The 23941-nt window shown below is 37.9% G+C and overlaps 4 protein-coding genes across 9 annotated transcripts; 2 read left to right on the top strand and 2 right to left on the bottom strand.

Annotated features, from left to right (window-relative positions):
- The first annotated feature begins 362 nt into the window (after nucleotides 1–362).
- Nucleotides 363–2349, top strand: LOC114722335 (uncharacterized). Of its 4 annotated transcripts, none has more exons than XM_028908342.1 (2): nucleotides 363–581; nucleotides 1126–2349. In XM_028908342.1, the coding sequence occupies exon 2, from the start codon at nucleotides 1127–1129 to the stop codon at nucleotides 2168–2170; it is 1044 nt and encodes a 347-aa protein (XP_028764175.1). In that variant the 5' UTR covers nucleotides 363–581; nucleotide 1126; the 3' UTR covers nucleotides 2171–2349. The 4 variants fall into 4 exon arrangements, with proteins under 4 accessions (XP_028764175.1, XP_028764176.1, XP_028764174.1 ...); XM_028908343.1 differs by having other exon boundaries at nucleotides 1108–2349; XM_028908341.1 differs by having other exon boundaries at nucleotides 665–2349.
- A 1797-nt stretch (nucleotides 2350–4146) lies between these two features.
- On the bottom strand, nucleotides 4147–5933 carry LOC114722374 (peroxidase 73). Its single transcript, XM_028908388.1, has 4 exons — nucleotides 5665–5933; nucleotides 5320–5520; nucleotides 5063–5228; nucleotides 4147–4791 (listed from the first exon to the last, which is right to left on the bottom strand). The coding sequence occupies exons 1-4, from the start codon at nucleotides 5872–5874 to the stop codon at nucleotides 4388–4390; spliced, it is 981 nt and encodes a 326-aa protein (XP_028764221.1). The 5' UTR covers nucleotides 5875–5933; the 3' UTR covers nucleotides 4147–4387.
- A 9129-nt stretch (nucleotides 5934–15062) lies between these two features.
- LOC114722338 (uncharacterized) lies at nucleotides 15063–17689 on the top strand. Of its 2 annotated transcripts, XM_028908347.1 has the most exons (4): nucleotides 15063–15654; nucleotides 15825–16050; nucleotides 16653–16860; nucleotides 16943–17689. In XM_028908347.1, the coding sequence occupies exons 3-4, from the start codon at nucleotides 16780–16782 to the stop codon at nucleotides 17513–17515; spliced, it is 654 nt and encodes a 217-aa protein (XP_028764180.1). In that variant the 5' UTR covers nucleotides 15063–15654; nucleotides 15825–16050; nucleotides 16653–16779; the 3' UTR covers nucleotides 17516–17689. The 2 variants fall into 2 exon arrangements, with proteins under 2 accessions (XP_028764180.1, XP_028764181.1); XM_028908348.1 differs by lacking the exon at nucleotides 15825–16050.
- A 993-nt stretch (nucleotides 17690–18682) lies between these two features.
- On the bottom strand, nucleotides 18683–22028 carry LOC114722337 (BTB/POZ domain-containing protein SR1IP1). Of its 2 annotated transcripts, XM_028908345.1 has the most exons (5): nucleotides 21618–22028; nucleotides 21400–21469; nucleotides 20580–21186; nucleotides 19945–20477; nucleotides 18683–19517 (listed from the first exon to the last, which is right to left on the bottom strand). In XM_028908345.1, the coding sequence occupies exons 1-5, from the start codon at nucleotides 21674–21676 to the stop codon at nucleotides 19014–19016; spliced, it is 1773 nt and encodes a 590-aa protein (XP_028764178.1). In that variant the 5' UTR covers nucleotides 21677–22028; the 3' UTR covers nucleotides 18683–19013. The 2 variants fall into 2 exon arrangements, with proteins under 2 accessions (XP_028764178.1, XP_028764179.1); XM_028908346.1 differs by lacking the exon at nucleotides 21400–21469.
- Nucleotides 22029–23941: the final 1913 nt, after the last annotated feature.

Here is a 23941-nt window from a genome sequence, read left to right as displayed (position 1 = left end):
AATATTACCGGAGACTAATTTAATGACTGGTTGAGCCGTTATCCTGGGCAGGGAACTATTTTGCAAACGGGCTTGTCATAACCATTGATAATGCTAAACAGGCTCGAGAATTGGCCCAAGAAAACACCAGGTTCGAGTAATCGTGCTCTCCGGGTCGGACTTCCGATTCGTACGGCACTGAAAACCCGAAGCAGCGGGCGAACGCCCCCCACAGCCATACCTGTTCATAAGCTGACACTTTGACTTTAGTTTGACTTTGAGTTAAAATATGACGGCTTGCCGGCCCAATTCCGAAGTGGTGGCTTGAGTACGTGTGAATTCAGTTGGTCGTAATTTGAAGCTCTCTGCTATGATTAGCACACCAATCCTTCTTGGCACCATCTTACATTACTCCTTTGAAAACGCACGTGGCTTTGACCCTTCCGACCGAAGAAGCTTCGAATCGAAAAGGTGGCCCTCTGCCTACAAGCCCTAATCTTTCTTCCTGTCTCGCGCTTTTCAACCGGGCAAGTAGTGCAGTGATCGAAGAATTGCAGCGACGATTGTAATTTGGAAGTTTCTTACCCAATCCACTTATTCAGGTTTGTCGCTCAGTTCTTCGCCTCGCTTTCTATTTTTATCTCAATGTCTGAATTCCGTTTTGTGGTTTCCTTTTCTTGACCAGTCCTACCACCGGAGTTAATTCTACTTCTCCAACTATCGATTTGAAGTATTGAACCCCTATTTTGGTGTGAAATTCTGCTCAGTTTCATTTATTCTGTTTAACTAGTCTACTGTTCCAGTAGTGCACTTCTTCGAGATAGATCTTCGTCCGTTTTGATCTTTGATCACCTTAGTTATGTGGTTTGATGATGGGCACTGGAAATATGTTACGACAATCCTTTTCCTTTAGCTTATCGGTATGTGTTTTTGCTCTGCCCCCTCGTCAGAATTTAGTGTTTGGGTGAATATCAGTTGTCATGGCTGAGTGCTGTCGCTGGAATTAATTTGCTAAAAACATACATTAGGGCTTTGAGTTTGGGAATGAGTTAATGAGCAGTTAACTAGAAGCTATATGGGGGTCAATGATTTCCCTCTTATCTGATGATGTTTTAATTCTGATCGTAGGACAATTTCTGGCCTCAGGATGACAGCAGTGAAGTGTTTTACTCCCGTGGATACGTTAGAACAGAAATTGCAGTTTGAAAGAAGGCTTGGAAGTGTGAAAGCATGCGAGTATTTTAATCTTCTCACAAGATTCCTTTCATCCAAGATTAGTAAGTATAAATTTAATAAGCTCTGCGTAGCAATTATTGGGAGAGAAAATATCCGTCTCCATAATCAACTGATCAGGTCAATCATTAAAAACGCATGCCTTTCCCAGTTACCCCCAACAAGAAATGGCAAAGTAGAAGGCTCACTGAGTGTTAAAATTCCAAATGGGAATCAAAAGAGCGATCTTCAGTCACTATGCAGGGAGTTGCTACAATCTCCTCGAAAAAAGAGGGCACCAATTTCTCGTGACTGCAGATTCAAGGATCATTCAAGCCCTCATGGTCCTCTGGAGAAGAACCATAGTATTGTGTGTGAAGATTTTGCCCTTAAAATTCATGAGCAGCAAAGTACTTCCGATCTATATTCTTTAGGTAGCTTGCCTCCTCTCTCTGCAGATGATGAGGAGGAGGTTAATCAATATTCTGGAAGCCCAAGCAATTATAGTAGGATTCCTATTACAGCTCCTCTTGGAATTCCCACAAACGAAAGAAGGGCGCGAAAAGCTTTCTTTAATGTATCAGCATGTTCTTCTGTCTCGAGCACCTGTCAAAACAGCGGTCAGCTTCCTGATACCAGTTCCCTGATGAAAAGGTTGGAGCATAAGTTGGAAATGGAGGGAGTTAAAATCTCGGAGGATTCTGCCAACTTATTGAATAATGCTATTGATGTTTACCTCAAAAGGTTGATAAAACCCTGTTTGGACTCAGTCGTTTCAAAATCAGTTGATGAAATTAGCGCTCAAATCCAACCTGGTTTGAATGGGTGGTCAAATAGTAGATATGTGCAAAAGCCAAGTGAGACTGTTTCTGCATCTATTTCTGATTTTCGGACGGCATTAGAGTTGAATCCTGTTATACTTGGAGAAGATTGGCCGCTACATTTTGAGAAGGTTTGCTTGCGAGAATCAGAAGAGTGAGCAGAAAACAGATTGCCTGGCGGGCGGAAATATATTCTGTACAGATTTCACTGCTGATATATTTTTTTTTTTGCTTCTGATAGCATTCCACTGCTGACTATTTTAGTTTAACACGTGTAAGAATCCACTTTACTTAACAGATAGATTCTCTTTTATTAATATCTTTCATGATTTGTTCATCTTTTCATTAATAACAAAGCTTATTTCAGAATTCAGAGCCAAAGTTCTGTACTTGTGTTTATCAGCCCCGAGTGTTATGGGATCATTGTTTCGTTTTATAGCGTCATTTCCCATGGCAAGGGATGTGTTTGTGTTGGATTCTATCCGCCTGCTTATGTGAAGTTCTCTCCGGAATCAGAGTCCAGCATGGAGCTGTCATCCTGTTAGCACATTTTCAGTTCATGCAATGGGATCATGTTCGACCATTAAACTCCTGGTCTTTGTCTCAGTTTTAGACTGTTCAATCTCTTGATACTCAACTGGAAGAGAAAAAGGGGGGAGGGGGGAGGACGAAAATATTCATATCAGCAAATTCTTCTCGAATGGTAATATAAATAGACGTTTAGGTATGGAGTTTACTCGCTGCTGCAATTTGACATAGTGATGATGGTTGAGCCTATGGAACAGCTGTCTCCTTCAATTTGATCGTGATGGAATGCCAGTTGGTTATAAAAATGAGTCTTTCTGTAGGGTCTAAATCTCACTTTATCATATGGTTCAGAAAGTTTCAAAACATTAGCAGAGTAGAGGGGAGCAAGAGCAACAGAATATTTCATTCATTCAATTATTACAGATTACAATGTACTCCCAAAAAAAATATTACAGATTACAAGCTCTGTTTTATGGAGAAGAAAACGGTCATGGGGACGCGTGTATTGTAAATACAGTAGAAATTGTTGTAACAAATTACGGTACCAGAATAAACTATGTCGTAGCTAGAAAGCAGCGCACATTGCGGGATAGATGACGTGGAAAGTACTGCTAAGCGGTGCCCTATCAAACTTGAAACCTACTAAAAAAAATATGATCTTCAAGCGTTTATAGTTTGCCCCAGTTGAAAAGAAAATTAAGAATAAGATTGCGTATTCTGATATGAAGCCTCATTCAGCGCATTTTATTGTTTATTGTGGTTTTTTTTTGGGGGGGGGGGATGATGTAAACAGTTATGCACGATCATTAAATTTCATATAATGAGACAGTATTTATAGCAAGCACCAAGTGACAAACAAAAAAGGTATGGCCATGCTGACATCCAGACACTCGTTTAACTTTCGTTCTTTTTTTTCTTTTCAACTGAGAATGTTGAAGGTTAATTTAAATTTAACATTGTTAGAGGTGTGAGATGAGTGACAGGAATTTTAGTAAAAAATGATGAGCGACAAGAATCATGCATCAATCTAGGTAATGGGGTTTTGTTTGAACTGAGGAGAGCCTGGGTTTGAAGTTTGTTACCGTGTTTTAATACTTCTTTCTCGTTAGATTGCCTCTGATTGGCATTTCTAAGGGCCTTGTACTGATTAGATAACATCTCCTTCTAAGCTGCAAAAGGGTGCGAAGAATCGGTAGATGATGTATCCACACTTAGGTGCTATCATCTTACTTTTGTATTTGAACTTCCGCTCTAGTCCCCTTTATACTCTCAGGCAAAAAGTAGAATGTGACTTTAGAATATGTGGAAGAATAAATTTCCCAGCTAACTACTCGCTTTGATCAAAGTTAAATAAAGCTTACTTTATTGACTTGCCCGATGAATTTGCATAATTTGCACCGCTTTAGTGTCATACAATGCAAAAGGGGGCGGCTTCACTGTAAAGGAAAACTTGCCAACCTGGTTATCAGTTTTATCTTGTGATCCGACATACTATATCTGCTTGATTGCCTAAATAATTACTTCATTATGGTAACTTGCAGTTCAAGTTGTCTTCTATAATATCTGAATAATTCTACCAGATAAAGACGGAAGGGGGACTACGAGCTAAAGAAATGTGCCGCTTCACTGATTGATCTCAAGGCAATGACTGAAGGAAACGTCTTAAAATATACAAATAAAATCTAAATTAAACATCAGAACTCCACATGTACAACGAAAGATTCGTCCATTTTCTTTATTTATTATTCTTGAGCAAGTTTTATTAAAAAACAAATGTGTTTGCCGTTGCATCGTCGTTCTCAAGTGACGCTCCCACGTGAAATCCTGTCCAGTTTGTTTCTGGAGAATCAGAGCACAGAGCAATCGGCACGAATTTTGCCGTTCCTTGCTGTCTTGACTCCGACGCGACCCAGCTTGGTCATGGCAGCGGCGAAATTGGCGTTGAAGACATTCTTATTGGAGGCAAAAGAATTGACGGTAGACCTGGACCTTGGGTCGGAGAAGAGGATTTGGTCGGAGGTGAAGAGGCCTTTCCCTTGCTGCAGATTCTTGTAATAGACATTGTCAAATGTTCGCGGGGTGGTGGGGTCCATGTTGATGGCTATCCTTGGATCCACGTTCCTCGGACACATCCCTTGGAGCTGGCTCGCGTACTGTCTGTTCAACGTAGGATCCACTAGGCTCTTTGGGCTGAAGCTGTAGATTCTGTTGGAGAACCTGTTGCAATGCGAGAATCCAAGGGTGTGTGCTCCTGCAAGTTAATTACCACCTTTGTTCTTAGATTATTGCCAATTACAGTACTAGCCAAATTAAAACCCAACAAAATTAACGCTGCTTTGCACGTGCATGCACCTCAAAAACTTCGAATCTCATCTTGCTCTGTTATTTTGGGAATACTACCTTCATCCGTCCAATGGAATTGCATTCCAAATTTCAAACTTCAATTTTTTTTTTCGGGAGAAGAATTTATATCCCGTATGTTTTGAAATTGAAGAAACAGGAAAAGACTATAATTTAATTACCTGACAGGGCAATCATGTCGGTTTGGGTGAGGCCGTGAGAGGCAAAGAGTGAATTGAGCTGGTTCAGATTGAAGTTAGGCTGAGGCAGCCTGCCGTTCACATCGGAAGCCCTGGAGACAAGCCCATCAAATCTTCCCAATTCAACTTCATAGAATGGTCCTCCAGCCTGCACAATAATTCAAATTCATCAATTAATCCCTTTATCTATACTCCGTAACCACACAAATATAATCCGACCCAGCTGAACTGATACCAACCAGTGAGACCACTTCACGTGTAGCCAGAGCCAAAATATCAGCACAAGAGACTTTGTTTCTGCACTGAGGAACAGCATCCACTGCCGCTTTTGCCTTGATCACTGTGTCAAACCCATCACCCGCCAGTGACAGATTGTCAGGATGATCCTTCTCTGCTTTGTTGTTCCCTGTCGATGCTACCAATACCGAGGCATCACAACCCTGTAATGCATGGAATTCGAATTCCAATTTAAGCATTATGTATAAATCAAAGGGATCCTGTTACTTGTATTAAGTATTTCTAGCTAGCTAGCATCATTATATTATAGCAAATCCAAGGTAGGAAATTCGCTGATGCTGGTTTACCTGGACAAAGCAATCGTGGAAGAAGAGACGAAGGGTGGCGGGGACTGTAACAAATGTCTGCTGAAACTTGTTTCGTACAACTGTTCTCACGATGCTCTCGAGATTGGGACAGGTCTTGGCATAATGGTTTTTGCTCAGTTGAGCAGAAGTGGAATATGGGAACAGACAGAGACTCAATGAGAGTGACAACAAGAGTATGAGACGACCCATTTGCAGTTTATGGAGTGGGAGGAGGAGGAAGAAGAGGGCTTTGGTTGCAAAGTTAGGAGTGAATGATATGCTTAAGGGGAAAAGCACGAGGGGTATATATTGAGGTACGAGGCAATCAAGTTGTCGTGATCACGAGCCACTTGTATCAGAATCTTTTAAACTTTTTAGTTTTTTAACAGCAAGAAAGTGAGCTTTAATTCTCTGAATAATGAAAATAATGATAGGAGAATGGTGGGCATAGAAAGTGACACTGCTTAGGCTGGCTCTTTCAATGGCAGACTCGGTCCCAAACTCACAATTATTTATTTATATACGGTCATCTGATAAAACCTCCATATGCTGTGCGGTTTTTACGATCAGGGAGGGGCCTGCTTAGAGCTTAAAATCCAAAACACCAAAAATGGCGGACCAAAGGGTTGGAAAAAAAGTTCTAAACATCCAGAGCGAGAAAAAGAAAGAGGCTGCTAAAACTGAGCACAACAAGAATTTAGAGTGCCACGCACGTTAAGGTTACTTCCTTTGGCCTTTGCCAGCACTAGCTCAAGAAAAGGTCAGTACTTTCCAGTTTGGTTGTTCGAGCCCTCCTCGTGAAAATGGTGTTTTCTATTAAATTGGCCCCCAAATATACACGCTGGGCTTAAACACATTTTATAAATGGAGATGATGACAATTCTTAGTTCAGAAATAAGTAATTTCTGTCCCAAACAATTGACTGTCTAGTTTCTGTGAAAGATTCCCCGTCGCAATGATTTTTTCTGTTAATTTCTGGGAAAACATGGCACAACTAGGCTACCTAAATTTTGTATGGAGAAATCATCTCTTCACGTTTAAGTCACAGGAGACAAGTTAGTTTGACTGTTTGAGGCACTGGTCCATGCCATATATTTCACGACACTCATGCTTTTGGCCTCGGGACTCCACTTTTAATTATTGCACTTCTCCTCTTGTATTTTGGTCAGCTAAAAATTTATAATTCGTGGAATTTTAATTTACGAACCGAGACAGAAGATAAGTTAAAATTCCTATTGCTTTTTGCCGCCTAAGGACAAAACAGTGGGGACTAAAATTCTGATATTAAAATTCACCTCGTCATTTTTATCTGGTAATTGTTACCGTTGAGCGCGTTTCCTAATACAATTTGTTAATGTAAGCACGTACCCGTAAGTAATTAAGAATAATATTTTGTCCAGGAGAATAATTTATATAATACTCATAAATAATAAATAATTAATTGGTTAATCAGATAAGCATGGTGTCTGAATAATAGAGATGCATGATGTGGGTAACCAGTGTCGGTGATTGTTTACTTCAAATCCACATTGTAAACTATTCAAGTTTTTTTTTTTTTATAATTATTAGGGTCATGAGGGATGACTCAAAAATAATTGAGCACGGCACGTGGAGCTCTTGCTTGCAAGAAGAATTAATATTGGCTTTCAAAACTCAAAAAGCACATAGTAAGAAACCGAACGTGACTGGTGAAAAAGACAAGGACACTGGACAAGTCAAGTCAAGTGTGCGAGCTAGCTGTAGCGATTCAAAGAGTGAAAGGAATGAATTAGGATTAGGCAGAAGAAGATTCTACTTCCTAGTTAACACAAATTAAAAGCTGGCCTATGGCCGATCACTCGATCTTTAAGAGCAGAACAGTGATTCAAAAATGACAGCCTCCGTATGGGCCATGACACGAGTGATTGCTGCGAAAACAAAAGCATGTTCATGCACGTCATCTTAATATAATACTATAATTCCACTCTGAGGTTGCCTTTCCTTTCTTCCTTTAATTTTCTCGGAGAATTTTCTACGCTCAAACATGACAGCTTGAGAGCACACCGTTAGGTGCCCAGTTCTTATCTGATGTGGGGCATGAAGGGAAGATGTCGCTAGCTTACTTGCCCTTGCATATTATAAATACATGGAAGTTTATTTGTTGACGTAAACTAAGGGGAAGAAAAAACAGTTTTAATGTATTACTTTCTCTAAACCCTTTTATAAGCTATGATTATAATTAACTGCTTTACATTAAGTTAACAGTGTTGTTTAAAATTAGTTATTTCTTAGAAAATTTCAAAATTATCTTCTGTGAGAACTTATAAATTAGATGAGTTTGATTGATTAGTTAGAAAATTTTATACTAACTTGATTAGTTAAGAATATTAGGTAAAAAAAAAATTAATGTTTTAGATGAAGGCATGTAGCATTAATAGGAAACACGTATTCTTAATTAGTTTGAACAGGACGGAAAAAAATAAGGAAAAATGGTACTCCTCCGGTCCTTATTATAAGACCCCATTTGACTTTTTATTTGGTCCTAATATAAGACCCCAATCCATTTTGTTACTTATTTTATACATTTTTTTCCAAGATAATCCTTCTAATAATGATAGTTTTAGCCAATATACTTAATTAGCAAGGATATTTTAGGAATGACACACTATTTATTATAAATAACCAACTTAACTTACTTCTTTATCTCCTCAAATAAGTTAATTGGGTCTTATAATTAGGACCGGAGGAGTAAAATCTTTTACTATTTTAAGAAAATTTTCTAATATTCTCTCTGTCTATTTTGCTTTTACTCAAATCAAGTCGTAAGAAATTCTCACAATAACCTCGTGAACGGAGTAAATTATCGAATCTAGCAACGTCTAGTGTCTGGAAAGCTTCGATTATATCGATAATAATGTCGCAACAAAGAAAGTAATTAGCATTCATTTATTTATTTGCAATTTGCATAAACTCCCAATCGGCTCAGTTTCGAACGTGATTTGGATTCCTGCATCCAGGTCTTCATCATGAGGTCGCGTGGCATATTCTGATTATTGAATATATGTAACTAATTAATATGCAAACAAAAATGACACACTCACGTAGTCTCTATCCGTATGCAAGCAGAATTAACCTTAAACTTGCGATTATATGGCCGTTACAGTGTTCTTGTTTCATTTTTCAACAGTCTCTTACGGTGGCCAGTTCACGATATAAAGTTTAATTACTTTTTTTTTATTTCGCTTCTCTCTATATAATTAAACTTTATAAGTAATTAATTCATTATAATTAATATACTACTGACTTTTGTCAAGTCATGTTTAAAAAGCTTTACAAATCTTTTACCTATTTAATGTCATAACTACCTTTTAACTAATATTTCTACGTAAGCCAGGCTTACATAGTGGATGAGAGGAAGCTAATTTAAACCCTAATAAGTGAGTTAATAGCCTTTAAAATTATGAAACCAATTTTAGTGTTTATCAGAGTCATGAATATCATGGTGCTTATCAAATTTAGACAATTCAGATTTATCTTTTTATAATTTTATTTTTAATTTCTTTTATTGTGATGGGATTCTAATTTTTTTCAAAAATATTTTTGAATTTGAAGATTATCAGTTAAAAATTTTAAATTTAAACCATCAAAATTACATTTGAATGGTGTCATCTCATCATAATGATGAGCACAAAAATACTTACCATTGTCTACCGAAACTAATTCTCTAAAATTATGCATTTTTTTCCTATTTACCTTAATTGAGGGATTATCTCAATTAGAAAAATCTATTAATTACACTCCCAGCTAAAAATATTTTATAAAAACTTAGTTAATTGCACCGTTAGAACAAAATGCTTTGCCTTATATTTAAGTATTGCCCCGTGTAAGTAAAATGCGAACTGCCAGTCGAAGTGCTAATGTTTCCTTCATTTCCAAAGACAAATAATTGCCCGATGTAATAATTATCTCTCTTTCTTCGGTACCTTTGTACCATAAAGAGATGGCCCGTTATGGCGAACGATTGACTTGCTGATGGAAGGAGCTGTAGAGATGACGGGGAAGAAAATAAAATACAGACAAAATAGTAGTGGTTCTTAATCAGAAATATCAACTCATCTTATTCTAATTTTAGTTTTTCCTATGAATTACATCTAATTGCTTGCAAGTTACAACTATAGCATTATTGAATTTATTGATTTAACAAATAATTGGATTAGACAGAAACTTGTCCAGAAGGGAGAGAGGGGAAACTAGATAGGATGTACCTTGCATAGAAACAATGATTGAAAAGGGCTTTTGGACTTTTGAAGTTGCTCATTAAATAAGAGGGAAAAGGAACCGGATGAGGATCATTTAATTAAGTTCAATGACTTGTGAAAGAAGACAATATTCGTAGTCTTATCATTTTAGTGGTTCTGAACATTTACTATTATTTGATAACGAGATATCCATAATTAACCGTTATTGCCAGCTATAGTATTGGGCATCTGATATTGTCGTCGAATAGGTTGACGAAAACCATTATATTACTTCTGTTTTTTTAATATAAGATATTGTTTGATTTTTATTTCGATTCTAAATATAAGACTCTAATCTATTTTGTCTCTCATATTTACTTATTTTTTTCAAGACAGTCCTTATAATAATAATAGTTATAAATAATAAACTTGATTAGTAAAGATATTTTAGGAAAACAACATCTATTCATTACAAATAATTAACTTAACTAAATTTTTTAATCTCCCTAAATTAGTCAACTGGGTCTTATAATTAGGACTGAAGGTAGTATTAAAGTCTTCACAATAATTGTACCTTTTTTTTTTCATTCAATGTAAAAAAAGAACATAAACATGTTATTTGATTGAATGTATGATAATATGAAAGTGTCTGTTCGATCTGGTTCACCATATAGCTGTAGAAAATGCCGGATGCTGCAGGTGCAAAGCCAGCATAATAGCACGTGAACACCGAAGCAGTGTCCAGCACACCTCACTTTAAGTTCTTTGCCTCCCACCCTTTCTTGCAAGTTTTGAAGCCTGACGACATTTTTTTTTTGTTTGGCACATATATCTTTTTATTAGTGACAATCTTACTCAAAACAATGTACTAAATGTGGATATATGTTTTAGCAAAAATTCGAACTCTGATTTTATTGTACCATGGAAGACTAGCTCTTTAATTCATCCCCTATTGGTTAGATGTTTTGATACAATGAATCTTGTAAGTTCGGCTGAGTTCCCAGTTACAACTGATCGTGTCCTTTTTTTTTTTTGCGTAATTCAACGCATTTTAAACTTGAGCGTTTTACCAAATGTTTTGCGTTGTTTTTTAAATTTTAACTTTCTTCATTAGGCAAACCTCAACATGTGTACTTCTACATCCACGCTTGATAGGCCAATAAAAAGAAAAACTCAACAATAAGTGCGATGAGTCTAAAAAAGAATTAGTCATTCAAAATATGGCAAACTAAGTTTAAATCTCTATTAATATAATGTACATATTTAGTATCCGATAGTGTTTTAACCTTATGAAATATAGATATAAAATATATTAAATTAAATCTAATTTAATTCATAGCCGGAGACTGGACGGGGAAGGAAGGACAGGGACTGTTTCAGGAGCCACCAGCTATACATTATATGGGCTCTAACTATTAGGCCCATTGAATCCATTTCGAGGTCTAAAAACCCAAAGCCTACATTGCCGGTGAAGCCTGCAATAACGCTGTGGGCTCCAAACAACATACCCCATTTCCCCCCATAAACAATACCCCAGCTTTGAAAAAAAAAGAAAACCAGCTTGTCAGCTACTCAGGTACAGCCTACAACCTACACAAGAGATTCTCGTTGGGCCCGAAAAACAAAATACGTTAGCGTTTCATAGACGCCGACGAATAAAAAAAAACAAACAAAACGGCGTGTTCCTTCAAAAAAGCCAAAAATCACCCCTTGACATTGAGACTCGACTTGAAACCAACGGTTCCTGGGGGCAAAAGTAGTTAGAGTTGAAGGGCTTCAGTTTCTTTAAATAGAAGACTGGTAGCTCGAAACTTATAGATTAAAAAGAATCATCCTGGAAGTTCTAGTTCTGGTTGGGCTCAATAACATTCAAATTTAATTTATAATACTGAATATTAAATAAATGCATAAAATAATTTAACTTCGTATTCCATTCGGTTACCAAAAAATGGAGAAGAAAACAAAGACATTGATTTCGAGAACGAGCCTGTGGAGGCCCAGGATCCTGTTGAGCAGTCAAATAATGGGAAGGGACACAGGTGTCCTTGTTCCATATGGGACCCTACTTGAGCTCCCCCCCCCCCCTCTCTGGCATGTGTCGTTAACGTCAATCAAATGTGTTTGTCCCTTACGATTAGATTAAGGGGGTGGGAGCACCATATCCTGTTAACTCCCCACTCTCTGTCTCTCTCTTCGTACGAAAACACTGTCGAATACTGCAAAAAGATAAACTCGCATACAGGAATATGAAGTGATCATGGGAACCGATCCAACCAGTGAAGGATGATAGCATTGAACCCACATTAACTATATGCATGTGGAACTTCAGAAAAAAAGGTTTTACCTGTAAGGTACAAGCTCCCTTAAAAGTGCATATGTCCAAATAAGTGTACCATTTTCACCCCATCTGATTGATGGGTGATGATGCTATTACCTCACTGTATGTCCCTCCTCCTTCTCTTGGGTTTGCTTGCTAATGATAACGACTCTGGTGGGGCGGTCACTAAACATCATATGGGACCATCCTTTTTACATCATATTTATTCTCTTGGAGTTTATGGACCCCATTGCCATGACTTAATGAGCTTGATCAGTTTGTTAGGTCTTTGAAACTTCAGAGGCCATCAATAACTTCTTACACGTTCACTACTGCGTTTCTCTCTTTTGTTTCGTCGGAGAAGCAGAGATGAAGATCAAAGTTATCACCAGTTCTGGTAACGTGAGATGTTAAGTTTTCAGGTTTGGTGAAGCAACCACAGGGTTCCGTTACATGTCAGCTTATTTATGTTCGCTTATTTAAATGTTTATAAACATGTTTTACATATATCCATATTTACTTTCTATCTTACAAATCAAGAGTTGCTTATAAACTATTTCAAACGAAATATTTATTTTATCAGATCACCTTAATTACAAACACTAATTTTTTTCTCCTAATAGGATCTATAAATACGATATATATATATATATAGGCATGTGGGGAGCATATCTATTTTATGTGTGACCTGTTTGTGTGTCAAAGGGAAGTCCTAACCACCACCGATAGTGCAATCTGGAAAATGCATATATAATAATCCACGATCTCAAAAGCAGAAGATACCCAGAGAGAGCTGTGTTGTGCACCACGAGTGATCCCACTAACTACTAAAAATTTTATGATTTTTTCCTCGAAAGGATAAACAATTTTAAAAGGTTTCTTGTGTTTGTCATCATCATTATTGTTCTTAATATCTATATCATTGGTAGAATTGATTTAGATTTATTGCCACGCGATCTATGTGTTATTGCTTTAAAAATCAATTTCATTATAATCATGTAAGAACCTCAGTGCCGGTGCATGTATCCAGCCTAAATTACACACTACTATGCCACAATATTTTATCATTTTTTATTTGGTGCCCTATAATTCAATAACGAATTAATTTAGTGTCAGAATATCAAACCATGCTTGCTTTACGATATTGTATTAATTTATAGTTCTCAGACAAATACGGTGGAGAAATTTTGTTTTAATTTCTACTTTTTGCAGCATTAATTGGATGCTCCTCCATTTATTTTCCCACTAGCCCCTTAAACTTGTAGAACTCACACATGTCACAATAATTGACAGAGCAAAGTTAATTTTTCATCTTATAATTAACTAGACACATTTTCTGTATATTTTATGGATCAAGGCTTATGACAGTGACTAACTATATATTGATTTCTCTTTATTTTAGTATCTTATTATAGTGTCACAAGCGAATCACACAACACCTCAATTTCATTCCATTGAAAAAATAAAAATAAAAATTACCAACAGTTCTTATCTTGTATATAAAATTAAACTATAGGGAGCGGTATTGTCCATAGTCGCGGAGAGAGTTTGACACACTGCAGATCATCATAGGTCTCTTTTGAATCTAAACGCAGTAATTTGATATTCCATGGGTGCATCTAAATAATATAAACCATTTATGTTGCTCTGATTGACCGTGGAGTGACATTATCATTGTCAGGCCCAAAAAGGAAAAAAGACAATATCATTAAACATAAGAATTAGACCCAGAAGAGAGAGCAAAGTAAGATTTTAGGGACGGGCAACAAACATGATGGCGAATTACAGAATTCACATGTCATGCATTTGGATGAAAATTCAAAAAGAAAACTAGAAAATTTAAAGAAAGCTTCGTCACTATTACTTTCCCCGCATCGATTCTCCATTATTTAATATATTTTGCCCAGATTACTCATCGGAATATCCAATTCAAGTGGGCCAGTAACAACGCAAGTCGTAGATCAGCCTTTTCAGTAAATTCAAAGGACCCACCGACCCATGCGAATGCGCCTTCCAGCCCCGGCAACGCGTGCTTCCATGTCCCTCTCTCTCTCTCTCTCTCTCTCTCTCTCTCTCTCTCTCTGTGTTTCTTTAACTTTCTTGCATCCTAATTTAAAATCTGATGCTAGAGAGAGGGGGAGGAAAAAGAGAAATTCGTCCTGGCAAAGCTTTCGGTCATCACGACGAGGTTGAGCGTAATCTAATGTGTAATTCTGTATTTTGGCCTAATAATTACTTAATTACCCATGTAATAGTGTTTTTAGTGTAACCAGTAATGTCAATGTCTCAATCTAATATCTCATTTCAGGTTTTCAAGATGCATGTTCTTTCAGATGGCCCTGGTTCTTTGACGGTCAATGTAAGTGAAAGCGGGGGGAATTATACTTTTACACACAAACTGTTTGTAATTATGTGTAAAGGACACTCTCTCATTTTCTTGTTTTCAGTGGTCCAATATTTCCCGTTGTCCTTTGAATTGATATTCACATTATTTAATCACACATGGCCTGTTCTGCGCTAAAATTATTGCTCTGGGTCTTCTTGCGAGTGATACTAAAATCCATAAAACAACAATTTGCACCTATTCTATATAGGCACAAAACATCCTTAATTTTTTCGCTTGCTTTATCAATGTGATACAAAATGATAAAATAACCCCATTTGTTTTGTCCCGTTTATGTTGAAAACTGAAAACTTTAGAGTTGGATTCGAGACCTCGTGGCCGGTTTGGACAGTTACCAAAGGAACTCACTTATCGTACGGTCATGATCTGTCTGTCGACAGCAAAGGAGATCACACCTTAAGCTCCTTCAAATAAGCATGTTTTGATAATATTGTAATATAATATGATGTGCAATTAATAATTGAGACAACTTGTGACAGAACTTCTAGGTGCATGTGATTCACCTCACCAGGCTAAGCTGTTTCTTTGATTCTCTGTCTTGAGCAGATATAGGTGTATTTGCTATCATGGTCTCTTTATTATATCTGGATTGCTAATATAAAATATAAATGTTTACTAGTAGATAGAATAATGTCTGTACTTGTTATCGCCTCTCATAGTTTTATTTAATACATCTGCTTTGCTGGACCTGTGGCATTCCGTCCACAAAACTTGATTAGCATTGGTCAAGGCACTGGGATTTATTTGGCATGCCTCAAACTCAGACCTCATGCAGTAGCTTGGTTTCTGTGAGTGTCTTTGGGAGAGCATTTTAAATTCTTCAGCAGTTCCACTTGTGTGTGTGTGTGTATAAATTCTCCAACACCATACCCTGACGACCCTGATGGGGAATGTGAGAGCAGCAGTCTGTCTCAAACAAAGTTGTCTGTGACGCTGAAGCGAGAGGAAGAACTTGTTGTCTTTCCCTGGAAGAGCTCCTTTTAATATTCGTTGTCTTCTTGTTGAGAACCGAAATTGGGGTATCCTCTACTCCTTGAACCTGTGGTGCACAGGTTAGTGGCTCAATTAAACTTCTTGGTTTTGTGTTGAAATACAGTAGACTTGCATATTTAGAGTTTCAAGTTTGGTCCGGGAAAGGCTCTTGTGAATTTATACCCATTCATGTCGATATTACTCTTCTTAATATTTTTGTTTTCTTGAGTTTTACAAGTTATTTTTTCAGACTGGCCCCTGCTTCTTCCCTCCTGCGCACAAAATCGCCAAATCATCTAAAATACATGGTTGATTTTCGCAATTTGCATAACTTGTATGGGCAGGAGACTCCAAAGTCCAGATTGCAACTTGCCTAGATTCCCCAGTTATCACTGAAGACGATATATTGACGTTTGAAATTGATAGGGTGAGGGTAGTTTGTGCGTAGAATACGGTTTACCTGGGCAGTATTCTAGGTATATCCTGAGAAACCTGTTTTATTCTGAGAACTTTTAGTTGTCGCATTGCCAGTGATTTAAGCTAATTGTCCAAAAATAGCTAGACAGAGTATGAAGAAAAAGAAGAATTAACGTTAGAATGCAGACACTGTGAATAAGGTTCATGGGGTGAGGGATTCTAAATATCAATTGGTTTAATTTCCATATATGGCCGGCCAAAATGGCACTGTTCAGGCAGTTTTTTATACTGGTAGGTACGTAGAAAGAGAAAGTATTGCCTTCGACGTAAGAATTGTATCGACTATCGAGATGTATACAAATGAAACGATAAACGGATGGCAAGAATAATGACGTCGAATTGTTATGGTAGGAAAATTTAGCAGAGAGAAGTGCCGGAAGATATTTTCTTTCGTAATTCATTTAATTGTGGTCCAAAATTTGGGAAGGGGATGATCAAGCAAGGGAACAGACAAATTATACTTAAAGGCAGTTGATGTCATCATTTTGTGCTAGTCTTTCAAGGCCATGATGGCAATGCTTTTCTCGCACTACCCTCTTTCCTCCTTAAACAACTTTTCATCCATCAAGTACATTCGAACTTGAATTATTTCTCATTTCAGAGTAATAGTGATAAAAAAGGCGGACTATTAGAAGCCCTATGCGGTTAAGATTCTTGTCTGACCACAAATTTCCGAGGTAGGAGGGTAAAACTATCACTCGTAAAAGCAGAGGGTAAGCACAGCACCGATGGAGAAGCTTGCTCTGCCATACGACAAAGAGTACATGAGGATTGCCATACTAAAACATGAAGAAACTTTCAAAGAGCAGGTACGTACTTCTCTTTTTGTTCGTTTGGATTATTATTCACAAGCAATATCAATAGAATCTGAGAATCCTCAATCTTTTTCAGTTATATGAATTACATCGGTTGTATCGGGTCCAGAAGATGCTGATGAAAGATTTGGAGAAGAGCAGAGGCAATGAACTAAGCCAACGGCAATGGAGCTTCAAGACTTCTATTGGTTTAACGCAAAATGCTGATCATAAAAAAGGTACACGGAACAAACCTCAATTGAAATTTGATCTTGAACGGCCTGCGGAAGAGCACATTGAAGAATTAGATGATGATCGGGTGCTAGAGATCGTAGATGAGACTGAGATTGAACTGACACTAGGCCCTTCAAATTACAACCGTTTGAAGAAACTTGAGACACCGCGAACTTCGGATTCTGGACATAGCTTGTCTTCTTCTTCTACTGGATCCAGTCAAATAAACAAGACAAGTTCAAGGACCCATCATTGCGGTGATGCAACAAGAGAAGAATTAAGCGGAGGCATACTAGGCCTTGTCCAGGTGCCGGATTCAAACTCAATCCGTCAAAGAGGAATTAGAAACAGTTTTGATCTTGAAGAACAATCAAGACAAGACAGATTAAAACAGCCACCGTGGCTTTTTCAAGTTTTGAGCTTGAACATGACTTGAGAGTTTAAAATTTTTTATCTATGGTCAATTGATATGATATATATATATATTTAAATTTCTGTTTGAGGCCAACTTTGTGAATGGTTTGTGTGGAATGTTCTGCCTTGTTATCTAGTATGGTGGGGGTGTGATGAAGTCTTGTATAATGATTAATGGTTTGCTTTTGCTCCAACCCATTACGGTTTTGACTCACATACCACTGACTTTTCCTTTGTCGAGAGCTTTTAGTCCCACTTTAGATCATAATTGTTGCCACTAAAGCTATGAAAACGATCCTTTTATTGATTATGGCGGACGGCCCTGTCGACGAGTTTATTATATCCCTCGAAATAGTTTAGCCCCCTCTTTCAAAGACAACATCCTATTTCTTAACTCGTTTAAATTCCTTCAATACTTGCAGTTCAGCCTTTCAGAGCAAGCTTTTCTTTCGCTAGGTGAAAGTCAAAGGAATCTGTTTTAGTTCTAGATAATAAATCAACAACGAATCCAGACGGAAGTTGTCACTACGGGATAACATTCAGATAGGGGACATCTAATAAAAGTATTCTTTTTACTTCCAGATCAATACTTTATGTCGGTATCGGATTTTATATTTATTTAATTTTTGGCTCTCTTCTCTAGTCTAATTTAGTTTCCTCCCACGATTCATGAGCATACTGGCCAACAAGAAGTTAAAGACGTAATTCCTGTCTGCATCAGATGTACGGTAGATTCCCTTGCAAATACTCGACAGGCTTTTAACAAGTTCAGCAAAGGTCTGTCCCAAAATGTGCATTGCTTGCAACATTTTCAATACTTTTAGAACATTCATGAATCGAAACCAAACCTTGATCTCTTTGCTTTTCTGAATTCTGACCACTTCACGGGTACTGCTAGGCTGTCACTCCCACTATTTTTTTACCTTTCTGAAAAGCTTTTTATCCGGAAGGACTCAATAATTTAAGTTTCTGTTCCACTAGTCATCAATCACATATTTTGTATTCATTGAACTTGTGGTCCTTTTTATATTTTGGAAGATCTAGGCTTGTTATAATGCACATCTTGACCCACATGTCACCGATCAACTGCTAAAATATTTGTGGACTTAATAAGGAAATCAAATGTGTTCCTATCATATTTCCACCATCATGGAAAACTGTAATAACGATCGCTCTATATCACTTGCCATGTCAACTGTCGGGATCATTCTGGCGTTAGACCATTATTGTCTCTCAACAGCGAAACTGCAATTCAAGTAATCACCCAGAAATCCCACCGTATTTCACACAATCCTTTACAATACAGTTCTGAATGAAAGGAACAGAACCGTGGCGATATAATCTACAGGAGCATCACACAGAATAAAATTCTTCAGCACACTTACTATACATTTAAGGTAAAGAGCTAATATAAAAGCTCAATGAAATGGGTGTTGCAGTGGCAAAATTCATTGACACGCCAACTTTCATGAGCTGCATTTGGCTCCTTGTCGGGCACTCATTAATTTCTTCAATGGTCTTTAAGATATAGAGTGGCGTCGATTTTTACTGGATTTTGTCTGATCTTTGGCTCGCAGAAAAGGAGAAAGCCTTGTAAGTAATTTTTTGGATAGAGAGTTTATGAGAGATTTTCGAGGCACAAGGAACTTATCTGCAGAAGGTGAAGCATTTGAAGCAGGACTATTAACTGCTGACATTGGCGTGGACATGTCAATCTCTCTTAGTTTCATTCTCAATTTCACAAGTTCTGATTTTAGCTCCTTATTTTCCTTTTTTAAGTTGGAGACGTCATTTGGAAAGTGATCAGCATCAGCTGGGTATAGACTGAACTTGGAAGGTGCAGAAGGAGAGCCTTCCATGGCGTCGCGAAGACGTTGCTGTTCATAATAAAGAACTTGAACCACAGTTTGAACAGGAAGACGATCATTTTGAGCAGCATGTGAGCAAGCCACCCGAGATAGCTTCTGACAGTCCATGACACTGCAAACTTTCTTCCTTTCCATGTCACTTAGAGCAGGATGAGCCTGAGAATTGTAACAAATTCCAAATTCATCAGCAGTAATTTGATTCAACCATGTTTAGAATTTTATCTACCACAATCACATAACAAGTAGAACCTTGAGTTTGTTATCAGATCTACTGTAATATGTAGAAATAAACTAGGAAAAAAATCTTCTTAAAGGCATTCCAAACAGTTGAAATAATGGGCAGGAATCTTGATATCCAATTCTGATTCGGATAGTTCAGAAATAAGCAGCATGGTCACTTCCCAAATGGGGTTGACTGATAAATAGTAGTTTTCCTCATCAATTCAAGTCACTACTGTGAGAATAAAATAGTAAATACATTAATTTGGCATAGAGGAATCTACCTTTTTACGTAAAAAGTAGATTTAATGTTGAGCCAGGTAGAACACTAACAAAATAAATCGATGTTTAATAAAGACGGCACCTTGAGATAGATGTCTATGGCCCTATAGATCCCATCTTCTACTGGCCTTGATTGTTCGGGAATTAGTTCAGCAAGGCTCACGAATTTCGTAACTGGTAAATTACGGTCAGTGGCTATTTCAGCAAGATAGTTCTCTATTAGCTTTCCCACCCACTCCACGTCAGTTTGTGGAGGAGAAAAGTATTCGCTATCTGCACTGGAGGCCAAGTTTTTCCCTGCATCAGATTCATGGTATTTCATCAAGATTCTCTGCACTGTATCCACATCAAACAATGTGTCTCCTGTGAGTGAATAAGTAGGAATAAGAAGATCATCTAAAGCAGCCTGTCCTAACTGCATCGCCATCCTCTTCTCTAAATCAAGCCTGCAAGCAACTGTTGTCTCCAGATATATAGCTTGCCGAAGCAGCGTAGATATAAAGCTCACCGAAACTGCATTCTTTTCCCTTGGCAAAAGGCTCACTATTGTCTCTAAAACAACCCTCTTTTCGTGCTCTTCTCCAGCCTCAATCTTCTTCCCTTCACAATTAATTCCTGCAAGAGAGAGATGATGGGGGAAAAAGAGTTAAGTTCTCAATCCATTAAACCAAATAATCCAAAACATACTGATCCTTTCAGTGAGGGGTCTCACCGAACCTCGTAGAGATTTCTGCGCATAAAGCATCAGCATAGGACCAAGAGCAAACTGTTCAAACCCTCTGGCCATCATCGCAATGAGTACTCTCTGGAAAATGTCTATTCTGAGAACCGTTAGATCCTCAGCCCACCAATCGATTATGTCCCTTTGATGAGATGCCATGGAAGAAATTATATCCTCTGTGCCACTCTCATCTCTAGAAGTATAGAGTTGGCTTTCCTCGCATGCCATATATGCAATGGCATCTATGCATCGGCTTACCAGTTTTGCTCTCTCTGCTATAGGAATAAGGTTTTCTGATTTGTGTAATACAGACACAGCCCCTGGAAGAGTCTTAAGTGCTACTTCATTCAAGTAAGCATCGGTTCTTCCCACCAGGTTTCTAACAGAGTAATCCTCTGTCATCTCAAGATACTCTGCAACACAGCGAAGCATAGCAATGTTTTCTACGCTCATCTCAAAATTTATCCCGTAACAGAATTTCGCTGCCAGTTCAAATGCTTCTGCCCCACCAGGGACATCACGGAGTTCAATGATGGAAGCATCAGTATGATTAGATGCTGAGATCAGTTTCCTTATGTATCCACACTTAGAGGCTAATGGAAACTGCAAGTACGTATTAGGAAATATAAGGAAAAAATTTCAACGTAATTGAAGAACAGAATAACAATAATCATTATACTTGCTTTTTAGTTTAAGTTCTATTTATAGGCAAGTAATCGAAAAAATGGTGGAGAAGAAGGAAGATACACTCTGCCTTCTCTATGTTAACGACTCTCGTAGTAATGAGTCCGGTATATGCAGATGAAGAGTTACTACCTTATGCAAGAAAAAGGAAGCCTCTGCAACTTGAACTGTAACATCACTTGGAATCCCATGAGAGAAAACCCTACAAGAAGTTTTAAAAACGCGGGTTTCGATAAATTTCCTTATATCTACGAAACAGCAGCAGATGCACATTGCTGAAGCAAGTTATACGCATGGGCAGGAGACACACCCAAGAATAGTCAATTGAGTATCAATATTCAGAAGCATACCATTCACTAGTTCTCTTCATGGCAGTTGAAATAAGCTTCTCCTTCTTCTTCGGAGACATGTCGCAAGTAGCAGGTGGAGTTTTCTCCTGATCACGATCCACCAAGGCAGAGACAGATTTCTTGCGCACTGTAGTAAGGTTTCTATTCTAGTACTGTCGCAGATGAGGCAAAGAAATAACACATAGATTGAGTCGGTTAAGTTCAAGCCCCAGGGTCAACATTTTTTTTTTTTGACATCTTGTATAGCTTCTCCAGGCGAGAGGAAAGAGTTAGTACCTCATATTCCTTCACAAACTTTTTCCTCTTAAAACCTGAAAAACACCGAAGGGAACAAAATTATTCGAGAATAGCAAGGACACGGACCGAAGCTCAAATCAGTTTCCCCATTCTTGCAACGAAGGGAACAAACAAATCATATGGTAAATTACCAAAACAGGGTCCTCTTCTGTACAAGAAAAGTAGGTAATATAAGGTAGGAGAAGTAATATGAATGGTACTTCAGAAGTTCAGATATACTACCTCCGATCTCAATTATAAGAGTTAGTTGATTAATTTAAAAAGATTAAAAAAATAAGTTAAGTTAGTTATTTGTAATAAACAAGTGTTGTCTTTTCTAAAATATTCTTACTAATCAAGTGTATTGGCTAGAAGTACCATTGTTAGAAAGATTACTTTAAAAAAAATACATAAATATGAGAGAAAAAATGGATTGGGATATTATATTTAGGACCAAAATAAAAATCAAATAAGTTTTTATATTAAGGACTAGAGGTGATAATAAACAGGAGGAGGGGCAGAATGGAGAAGCTTGAAGATATATTGTCACTTGTCAATGGTGGGCGGTGTCGGCTTCACGGAGGAGACTAGATAATTGCATGTTGATTGGCATCTAACAGCTATTGTTTGCACCTGGGAAGTGGAAATCAAATCGTTCTCGCATGTTTGCCTTTTAGCAGTTTATTTACATTAAGCGTTATTGCCCACGAGAATAGCCTGCATGGCTACTCCAGAATTTTCAAAGGAACCACTTGAGAAAGTTTCGTTTGCCACAAGAACAAGCCTCATGGTGTTTTATACAAATCAAACAAGTTTTTGTATCAAAGATCGTAGATAGTATAAGTTATAAAACATTCTTAATTATGAAAATGCTCGTTTAAGATGAAGTATTCTCGCAATTCACCAATTCGTTCCTTAACATTGCAGCAGAAAGCAGCGCCCCCCTCCCCCCCCCCCCTCCCCTCCCCCCTCCCCCCTCCCCAAAACAAATAGAAGTAGGAGTTGAATCTTGGCATCAAGAACTTGTCAAATTGCTGTTTTTCGTATGTTATGCGTCCACGTGGTAGTTGACATGCTATGCCGGTCATGGCAGATGTATTATCCAAACAGGCAATTATTGATGTCTCCTAATATTAATGAAGGACTTGCCCTGTGGCTTTAAGGTCGTCGGTGGTAATCGTCCCTTCACATCATGCTCTGTAAAGGTCTTCTTCAGGAAGCAGGCCGATCCTCATAATGATGAATTTATCATGACAATCCAGGAGCTAAGTTGATTTCTTCATCTAACCTTTTTAGTTGGATTGGCCACCCGAAAAATGCATCCGCGCACCACAAATCTTATGGACACGCATCAACCTGGGGCCACCTCCATAACGCCTGAAATACCTGGTCAACTACGTTTACACTAATCAAAATCAAAGCATTGATGATCCAGATGAGTGCGGGAAGGGGTGACATTACACCACAAGCCTACACTGAACCCGTCCCTTTTCACTAGCTCCATCAGAAGGGTCTCAAGGTATTTGGAAATAGGAAAGGATGGATGGATACCCAAATGGAATGAATATAATCAATGGAGTCAAGGACCATAAGAAATGATATATATATATATATATATATAGCAGATAGCTTCTTGCCATTACTTTTCGATGCTGGTCACTATGATTGATGACCTTAACGACATATGATCCGTCAAGGAAATGAAGCGTAAATTTGTACTAGTGCATTTGATATAATTCCTCTTATTTCTTCAGCTCTCTTTTCAGAAAAACCCCATTGATTCACCAACACAGGAAGAAGTTTCATAACCAGAGACAGAGTAGTCCCAGGCAAGCAATTATCTAAAAGCTATGGACGAAGAGAAATCTGAGACAACTAGGAGGTAAAACAATCCGTCTAATAAGTTGAAGAAAATGCAAGTTGTCAATAAGTATATCTGGGACTGACAAAGGGAAGGGGGAAAAAACCAATTAGAAGTAACTGAGGAAGCAAACGATCTTTCGCCCCGATAAACATTTCCGTGAAGCAAGTAGGCAACGAAGTGTGAG

This window comes from Neltuma alba, unplaced genomic scaffold, assembly GCF_004799145.2.
Source record: "Neltuma alba isolate B1F8T4 unplaced genomic scaffold, ASM479914v2 tig00012090_pilon, whole genome shotgun sequence".
In the NCBI taxonomy this organism is placed as follows: domain Eukaryota; kingdom Viridiplantae; phylum Streptophyta; class Magnoliopsida; order Fabales; family Fabaceae; genus Neltuma; species Neltuma alba.
Note: the sequence above shows the minus strand (reverse complement) of the source record. Positions and strands in the feature narration are given on the sequence as shown.